Raw genomic sequence first — 10,195 nt, forward strand, 5'->3', positions numbered from 1 at the left:
TGTGTTGGGCACCTTCATATAGCCTATATATGCTTCAGAAGCTCGTCCTGAACATGTTGGATCTGAGGATCAGATGGACACTAACAACTCTGATAGTGAAGATGCTGATGACGAGGAAGAGGAAGATAAAGAGGAATCAGATGGTTATGATTCTCCAGCCATGGTATGTGTCACTACTTGCACCTTTGGCCCTATAATATGCTCTACAGTAACTAATTGTTTACTATATCTATGTAGGCCGAGGATGTTCCTGATTTCGCCTTACATGAGTCCTGTATCCTTAATACAATTCATTTTATGAAATTTGATTTCTCATGGGGAAAAAGTACCAGGCTGTTGCAACTTTGTGCCCATTCCTCTCTGTGCCTGACACTCATCTTTTTCCTGTAAGGAAGGTAGCAGTAAAAATATTACAATATGTTGGTTAACAAAGAGTACAAACACAACAAGTTGGGCTACGGTTTCACTCACTTTCTGCAGCAGTTAATTCATGACCTGGGGAGAAGGGAACTGGGCTAGTTCTGGTTGCTTAGTGTAAACTTGTTGATTTCCCTTTCTTGCAAATATTTCAAATGAGTTACCAGATTTTACATTTTTGAGGTTGGAGTAACAAGAAGCAGTACTTAAGGTTGCGATTACTAACCAAAGTTTCTTTTCTCAATCCTTGAGTCGGCTTTTACATGGTTAAAGAACCTTTGCATTGCATTGATTTTTTCCCTTTCTCTTTTAATATATGAGTGTTGGAAGTTGTGTTGCTGGTGTTTTCCTATAAGATGTATCAGACACACTTGGAGAAGGCTTCTCCACTGGATACCTTGAGGAGGTTTTGCGCAGCTTTCCACTGAATGAAGATGGCCAGAATAAATCAGGTGATGCCCTTAATAATGGTGAAGCAAGTGATGGGGAGTTTGAAATTTTCGAACAGCCTAGTGACGATGAAGAATATTCCGATGGTTAGTGGGGCCTTTTGGGGAGTGGCAAGATATCCTCAGGTTATATTTTATGGGCCGTTGTTGACAGTACTTTGTTCATTGGATTTTAGGCTCTAGGGTTGTTTAGGATTTCATAGCAGGTTGTTTAGCTATCTATGGAGCTAGATATTTAGCCTTATTAACATGATGTTGGATGTCACTAGAAGCTAGTTCACTATAATTGTCCTGTCAGCTACTCCCTCTATCCCATAATATTATGATGTTATTACATCCAATATGTGAGTATATTGGATGTAATAGCATCTTATATTATGGGATGGAGTATTTCTTTAGTGCTTTGTATTTCCGGCCCGTGCGTTTTCAATGGAGTGTGGTTTCGTCGTAGTGTATTGCACTGTTCTTGTATTCCGCCCGTGCGTTTTCAACAGAGCGTGGTTTCGTCGTAGTGTATTGCACTGTTGTGTTCGTTACTAGTGTACTCTGGGTGCTGTCAGATTACTACCCTAAGAAAAACTGTGAAGGTTGCTTCCAGTTTGACACGATTTCTACACGGGAGCTGCGACACCGAGTCCATAACTCCACGCTGAAAATTGGTGCTGGATATTGGGCGCAACATTTCCGATATATGGGGTGCATCTAACTGGGGCAACTAAACTCGCCTGGGAAGTTTACTCAAAACTAGCAAAATCTTGGTAAAACGATCAGTGTCATCCCATCAATGTCAAATAGATGCGTACGATGTGCCAAGGAGAATAGGAGGGCTCTTGTTCCTAACTCCTGGAACCTAGACCAGCTACTTGTGTTCACCAGCAATTCATCAAACAACCTTAAAAGCGCATGAAGTACAGACTAGTCGTATTTCACCATTCTAGGCGATCATTTTCCATTGGGTTTCCAAACACATGTCATGACTTCAATTCTGCGGTACATCTCAATAAAACATCAAACATAACATCCGTAAATAAGCCGATCACCAAGCAAACTAAGGTGATATTTTGCAAGAGAATGATAATCTAGTCACTGTCCCATGTATCCTTTTTTTTTATCTGAGCTCCTCGCACAAAAAATCAAGTCGTGTGAATTGGGTATTCATATGTTCGGTGTTTTCTTCTTTGTGCAAAGGATCCAAATAGGCAAGTGCATTTTACTATGTCCTCGAAGGTGTTCCATAGATAAGCAAAAAAAGGGTTTCATTTTGGATTCCCCAATTTTGAAAAATTGCATATTAATTTCCTTCATATGAACAGAAAAATATGATGACTCAAAGAAGTTCTCTACTAGAAACTTTGTATCGCGCACATGACTTAGCAAAAGAAATTAAGATAAAGATCGTCGGGATAGCAATATTTTCCATCCGGGTATTACTCACGTCAAGAGATTATTTAGACAATTAGCAAAAGAAATTGTGTGTCTGAATTGCAAGAAATCTACTATAAAAAGGAAAGAATGTGGGAAAAAAATTAGCAAAAGAAATTGTGTGGCTGCTGGGATTCGAGCCCAGGTCTCCACGGCCACAACGTGGAATTCTCACCACTAAACTACAGCCACAATCATGTGCAATTTTAGCGAGAACCCTCTCTATACACTTTCTTCTGTTGATATCACACTACATAGGCCCGTGATAAAACCTAATTAGAGCACAAGTATTTCCCACTAAAAAATAAACCTAGGGTCAAATTGTTGGCATGTAGACAAAAAAATGCTAAAACCTAGAGAACGAGTGTTCCCCACAATTTTTTTAACATACTTAACCACTATCTTAATACCTGTAAATAAACTAGAGCATGCCACAAGTCACCAAAGAGCAGACTATGGACGTACTCCCTCCGTCCCATAATATAAGATGCTTTCTGACACTACGGTAGTGTCAAAAAACGTCTTACATTACGGGACGGAGGGAGTAGTTGTGAAGCCGAGGACACAATGTGTGCACTGAAGGCCGATAGACAAGCCAACATATTGAGGCGGTTTTTGCAAAATAAAAAATAATTGAGGTGGTAACAACTGCTTAAGGTGCTCAAACAATTAGAGCAGGAACAATGCAAAAAAAATTTGAGTAGCAACGGACAGTAGGGAGGGAAAGGAACAATGCAATTTTTTGCTTTGAACATTAATTGAACTGCGAATAGCAGCTTATTTACATCAGCATTTGTCCCTTTTTCTTCAAATTCTGACTTGTAATTTTGTGCTGCCCTAGATACACCTTGTATATCGCTCGATTGCACCTAATTGCATGGCACTTACTCCCACCACACAGCCGGCCATCATCTACTAAAACAACACCCTATCGTTGGCTTCCCTAATTTCCATAGCAATGGGTCCCAATCTGGGCTACGATATTAATTAAGTGTATCTCTGGTAAATAAATTGTTCTTTACATATTGTCTCCGCCTTGCAAATGGAACCTTATTTCCCATATTTCATCATCCAAACTAAAAACAAACTTTAGTAAAATAACATAATTAGTTGCTACCCCAATCCCATAATTAGTAACACACCTGAAGCAAATAAACTAGTCACTAACATCCTTGATACCATGTTTAAGAAATAAATATATAAGCTTATTTAACACTAATTGTAATAGCTTCAATGTCAAGCATATAAAAACCAAGATCTAATTCCTGACATACATATATTACTACACGCAGATAAACATATGCTCCCTCTGTAAAGGAATATAAGATGTAAACGCTCTTATATTTCTTTACAGAGGGAGTACTATGCAAATAACTAATTTCAGATAACATGTTCAAAATGAACATACATATAATTTGACTATCCCCAATTTTAAAACACTAACACTGAACCAATGCCCAATTTTAGAGAACATGCTCATCCTATTGCACTAGAACTCTCTGTATAGTGGACATGTTCATCCAGTTTCAGAGAACCTTGTACATACATGACATGTTCATCTAATTTCCCCCACAATTCGTCCCAAACCCTAAATCTCTATTTCTCCTATTACCCTGAAATCAAAATAAAAAAAAACAACAGAGAGGAAAGAGAGAGCGGTTGGACTTACATGCCGCTGCCGAGTGGGGAAGCCCAGGTGTGGTCGCCGGTCAGATCAACCACAATCACTCTGGCCAAAGACGTCACCGCACACTATATCGGGACGACTAGGGCGGCTCAAAGGTGTTTCATTGATAATTTTTCATTCGGGTATTATACTCATGTAAAGAGATTATTTATACAATTGGAAAGAGAAGCAAAAAAAACCTAACTTTTTCTTTTGAGCCGTAAAACAAAACTAACTAGACATGTTCTATTGTGGCCATATGGGCAACATATCTCTTTAGCCTTTTCAATGATCTTAAAGGCTCCAAATCTCTAATAAGCTTGTCACGGTGCCTGAGTACTTGATAGGAAAATGTCCCTCAATCCACTCTTGTTTATTTTTTTTAAATACTCTTTTTCTAATTTATTCTCATCATAGAAACTTGCTCAAAGCAGGTTACAAACCATTTCAGATTAATAACAACTGAGATTTTTTGCATGAAAAAGAATAATCTAATCATTTGGCAGTGCAAGAAGAGTACTGTGAAAAAGAAAAATGTGAGAATAAAAACCTAGCAAAACTCTTGTTTATTTTTTTTGAAAATACTCTTTTTATAATTTATTCTCATCATAGAAACTTGCTCAAAGCAGGTTACAATCCATTTCAGATTAATAACAACTGAGATTTTTTGCATGAAAAAGAATAATCTAATCATCTGGCAGTGCAAGAAGAGTACTGTGAAAAAGAAAAGGGACAAAATGTGAGAATAAAAACCAAGATCTTATTTCCCATATTTCATCATCCAAACTAAAAACAAACTTTAGTAAAATAACATAATTAGTTGCTACCCCAATCCCATAATTAGTAACACACCTGAAGCAAATAAACTAGTCACTAACATCCTTGATACCATGTTTAAGAAATAAATATATAAGCTTATTTAACACTAATTGTAATAGCTTCAATGTCAAGCATATAAAAACCAAGATCTAATTCCCGACATACATATATTACTACACGCAGATAAACATATGCTCCCTCTGTAAAGGAATATAAGATGTAAACGCTCTTATATTTCTTTACAGAGGGAGTACTATGCAAATAACTAATTTCAGATAACATGTTCAAAATGAACATACATATAATTTGACTATCCCCAATTTTAAAACACTAACACTGAACCAATGCCCAATTTTAGAGAACATGCTCATCCTATTGCATTAGAACTCTTTGTATAGTGGACATGTTCATCCAGTTTCAGAGAACCTTGTACATACATGACATGTTCATCTAATTTCCCCCACAATTCGTCCCAAACCCTAAATCTCTATTTCTCCTATTACCCTGAAATCAAAATAAAAAAAACAACAGAGAGGAAAGAGAGAGCGGTTGGACTTACATGCCGCTGCCGAGTGGGGAAGCCCAGGTGTGGTCGCCGGTCAGATCAACCACAATCACTCTGGCCAAAGACGTCACCGCACACTATATCGGGACGACTAGGGCGGCTCAAAGGTGTTTCATTGATAATTTTTCATTCGGGTATTATACTCATGTAAAGAGATTATTTAGACAATTGGAAAGAGAAGCAAAAAAAAACCTAACTTTTTCTTTTGAGCCGTAAAACAAAACTAACTAGACATGTTCTATTGTGGCCATATGGGCAACATATCTCTTTAGCCTTTTCAATGATCTTAAAGGCTCCAAATCTCTAATAAGCTTGTCACGGTGCCTGAGTACTTGATAGGAAAATGTCCCTCAATCCACTCTTGCAAGAAGAGTACTGTGAAAAAGAAAAATGTGAGAATAAAAACCTAGCAAAACTCTTGTTTATTTTTTTTGAAAAATACTCTTTTTATAATTTATTCTCATCATAGAAACTTGCTCAAAGCAGGTTACAATCCATTTCAGATTAATAACAACTGAGATTTTTTGCATGGAAAAGAATAATCTAATCATCTGGCAGTGCAAGAAGAGTACTGTGAAAAAGAAAAGGGACAAAATGTGAGAATAAAAACCTAGCAAAACAATTATGTGGCTGCTGGGATTCGAGCCCAGGTCTCCACGGCCACAACGTGGAATTCTCACCACTAAACTACAGCCACAATCATGTGTATTTTGAGCTTCAAATTACAAGTAGACAAATGTCTCCTTCAAGACCTTTACACACTTTCTTCTGTTGCGATATGATGTTGGCATTTAGATCAAAAATGCTAAAACCTAGAGAAACAAAAACAAACTTAACCACTATCTCAATACCTGTAAATAAACCAGAGCATGACTGCATGCCATCATGCTTGGCTCCAGCTATTCAGCTTTATATTTAGCTTCTTTTAAATTTCATACCACTGCACCATTCCCAGCTAATTCTCTTACTCTGTTTTGATTGACGCCTTGAGCTTCAGCCTACAAAGGGAAAAAGGAAGTTAAGGGTAACTTTGATCAGCCAACATAAGGCCCCCTTTGTTAATCTCGTAGCCAACAAAATAAAAGTACTCCCTCTGTCCCAAAATAAGTGTCTTAGCCCTAGTGTAACTTTGTACTAAAGTTAGTACAAAGTTGAGACACTTATTTTGGGACGGAGGGAGTATAACCATATTTCCTGAACCATCATAAAAACATTTCAAATTTTCAATATTTCCTGTTATTTTAGGGCAAATTATATATGTGCATTCTTCAGATTTCAGCATGGTATTCTTTCTACCAAGATTCCATCCATCTTCTCACAAATATTTTATGACAGATCATCAAGCATTCAAGCTCACCTATACACTTAAACATTCAGAAACAAACTTAATTTAATGCTAAGAATGTTTTTGTCACCCAATAAAAAAGGCTATGCTCACAAAACATGGAAGAATAGACGTGGTTAAAATTGAGCAAGTTGAATTATCTGCTCAACACATAAAATTGAGCAAGTTGTGGCAAGGAAAAAAAATAAAACACGTGTACATAGTGAGAAGGCTCTGCATCACCATCCATACCTCCTGTGTTCCCATCCTCGCCTCAACTGCAACCATTTTGGACTTCTCCCACTAAAGATGCAGGGTATCTTCTGTTGGGTCCTATAGAGCATTTAAAATCAAAGTCAAATTTATGTAAAGAACAGAAGTTATTACAGCTAGATGATCAGAACTCTTCCTAATCTAGTAACCAATGTGTCTAGCTTAACTCTGTTCTCATGGCTGATGGAGATGATCAGAGCATGGTCATCGCAGATCCAGAAATAAATGCTAGGAAATCAACACTCGTTTCCCATTGCACAAAAACTCGTTTCCCATCTCTCAGTTATCGATATGAGGTCTGTATCATATAAAGATCTCATTGCACAAAAAATATTTTCCCATCTGCCAAAACACTGAGTTCACACATTCAGTTTCAAATTCAATTTGACAAAACAGTGGAATAAGAAGAAAGCCACCGGGGGTGTATCCTCCTTTTCAAAAAGAAGAAGAAGAAGAAGAAAGCCACCATCCTCCGCCTTAGCATGGTCTGGCCATATTGGCAATATACCTCTTTAGCCTGCAGACTTTCGATGATCTTAAATGATCCAAATCTCTAATAAGCTTGCCACAGTGGCAGAGTACTTGATGGGAAAAATGTCCTTCATTTCACTCTTGTTATATTCTTTTTTTGAAAAAATATACTTGTTACAAACTTGCTGAAAACAGGTTAAAATCCATTTCTGATAATAATGGCTGATGTAATTTTTTGCATGAAAAGAATAATCTAATCATCATGCAGGAGCAATTACATGCAATCAGACATCTAGATTGCAATGAAGAATTGTGGGGAAAAAAAGAAAAAATGTGGGGAAAAAATAGCAAAAAAGAATTGTGTGGCTGCTGGGATTCGAGCCCAGGTCTCCACGGCCACAACGTGGAATTCTCACCACTAAACTACAGCCACAATTATGTCTATTTTGGGCCACCAAGCTACAAGTATAAAAATACCTCCTTCAAGACTTCTTCAAGACTTCAAAACTTAAAGCACTATCTCAACTCCTGTGAATAAACTAGAGCATGACACAGGCCACAAAAGAGCATGAGGGCACAGTGTGTGTCACTCTTGGCCAACAGACAAGCCAACATATTGAGGCAATTTTCACAGAAATAAAAAATTTAAAATATTGAGGCGGTAACAGCAGCTTAAGGCGATCAAACAGTTAGAGCAGGAACAATACAAATTCTGCTTTGAACAACATTTGAACTGTGAATAGCAGCTTATTTACATCAGCTGGCATTTTGTCCTTTTTGCTCCAAATTCAGACTTGTAATTTTGTGTGTGTTAATATTGCTCGATTGAACCTAATTGCATACACTTACTCCCGGCAAACAGCCGGCCAACGTCTACTAAAACAACACCTGACGTTGGCTTCGCTAATTTGCGACCTTTATACTGTATATAGGCTGCTCAAAACTTGATCTCATCTCATATGCTTGGATGGATATTAATACTAACTCCCTAACAGATCAAGGCCTTGGTACACTGCCACACTGGTAAATCTTGGTCAATCTGACAGTCACATCCCACTACTTCAGTAGACTATCTGGTCACATATAATCTTACAAAACCACAATGTATATGGGAGAAACGGCGGTGGTACAGTGCAGAATACAGATCATGGGCTACCGGTGTCAGCAACACAGCTCCAAGCAGGCACCTTCTGCACATCCATCACTGCCATCGAGCGTCTAATATGCTCCACCTCAGGCCATCTATCACCACTGCCTGCTTGCACATTACTATACACCACATGGTAGCCAACATTATCTGGTTCCAACTCCATAAGTTTCCGAGCCGCAAAAGATGCCAGCTCGACATTCGAATGTGTTTTGCATGATGCAAGGAGAGCACCCCAAATTCTTCCGTCTGGCTTAACATTCATGGCACTGATCACTTGGGCAGCTTCATCTAGGTTACCTGAACGGCCAAGGATGTCCACCATGCAAGTGTAGTGGCCTAGCTCCGGTGTGATGCCAAACTTCCTAACCATGCAATCAAACAATGCACGAGCTTCAGTAACAAGCCCTGAGTAACTACATGCTGACAGCAAGCTCAGGAAGGTCACTCCGTTTGGCATTACTCCTTCCGCAAGCATTTGGTCAAACAATGCCAGAGCTTCCTTGCCATTGCCATGAATCGCGTACGCTTCAATCATTGAACTCCATGCGACAATGTCTCTCTGCTGGATGTTGTTGAAGCACCGGCGTGCCAAATGGATGTTCCCGCATCTAGCATAGAATTTAACAATGGATGTCTCCAAGTAACAACTATTCTCATATTGTGCAGCATGGCTGTTCCGTATGATGTATCCATGAGCTGATTTACCTAGCCGCGAAGCACCTAATTCCATGTAACTGATGACTAGTCCTTGAAGCATGTCAGCATTGATAGCTAGCTGAGAGTTCAACATTCGCCCAAACAGATGGACTACCTGTAAGAAGTGCCCATGGTGGATGAGACCCCACATCATGGCTGACCATATGCAGCTGCCTGTTCCCTTGAATTCCTCAAACAACTTGGCGGAAGATTCCATTTCACCGCATTTAGCATAGAAATCCAGAAAGGATGCCACCAAGACTGGATCAGTAAGCCCGCTCCTAATTACGAAACAATGGAGCTTTTCTCCTTGCTCAAGACACCTGTGCTTGGCAAATGCAGCAACCAGGGCAGTTAAGGTCTGGCAGGTTGGACACACTTCCTCTCTTCTCATCCTCTCAAACATGTCAATGACTTGAGCAACGTTCCCCTGCGACGAAAACTCCGAGATTATAATGTTCCAAGAAACCGCATCTCTTCCTCCCGGGGACAGCTCGAACAGCCTCACCGCGTCGCCCAAGCCAGACGCCGTCCTGCTCAAGTGCGTCAGTATTGAGTTGAGAACCAGCGGCTCTTCGCTTAACCCGCTCTTCATCGCATAGCAGTGCCGCTGTCTCCCCCCAGGAACGTCCCTCTCGGCAGTACACAGACGAAGCAGGACGGCGAGCGTCACCGCACTCGGCTCGCACCGGTCCATCCGCATCTTGGTCACCAATCCGGACACCTCCCGTCGGTCGCCTGTGCCGACATAGGCAGATATCAGAGAGGTCCAGGAAACCACGTCCCTTGCAGTCATTTCGTCGAACAGCTGCCGCGCGGAGGCGACCGCGCCGTGCCTCACGTAGGCGTCGACGAGGGTGTTGCAGAAGTACAGGTTGAGGGCGAACCCGGTCCGGACGCCGACCGAGTGGGCGGCCCCGACGAGGCCAGCGACGGCGAGCGA

General features: G+C 40.1%; 1 protein-coding gene and 3 non-coding genes across 4 annotated transcripts; 1 reads left to right on the forward strand and 3 right to left on the reverse strand.

Moving 5' to 3' along the window:
- Positions 1–47: 47 nt before the first annotated feature.
- Positions 48–1,152, forward strand: LOC125530161 (dentin sialophosphoprotein-like; the record flags this gene model as incomplete). Its single annotated transcript, XM_048694571.1, is given in 3 exon segments — positions 48–163; positions 238–274; positions 783–1,152. Coding segments are annotated over 3 exon segments (329 nt in total), but the record flags the coding sequence as incomplete, so codon positions are not given.
- Positions 1,153–2,408: 1,256 nt separating this feature from the next.
- Positions 2,409–2,480, reverse strand: TRNAH-GUG. The gene has a single exon. It is a non-coding gene; the product is annotated as a tRNA-His (tRNA).
- Positions 2,481–5,963: 3,483 nt separating this feature from the next.
- TRNAH-GUG lies at positions 5,964–6,035 on the reverse strand. The gene has a single exon. It is a non-coding gene; the product is annotated as a tRNA-His (tRNA).
- A 1,732-nt stretch (positions 6,036–7,767) lies between these two features.
- Positions 7,768–7,839, reverse strand: TRNAH-GUG. Its single transcript has one exon. It is a non-coding gene; the product is annotated as a tRNA-His (tRNA).
- Between the last annotated feature and the right edge of the window lie 2,356 nt (positions 7,840–10,195).

This window comes from Triticum urartu, unplaced genomic scaffold, assembly GCF_003073215.2.
Source record: "Triticum urartu cultivar G1812 unplaced genomic scaffold, Tu2.1 TuUngrouped_contig_6117, whole genome shotgun sequence".
Classification (NCBI taxonomy): Eukaryota; Viridiplantae; Streptophyta; class Magnoliopsida; order Poales; family Poaceae; genus Triticum; species Triticum urartu.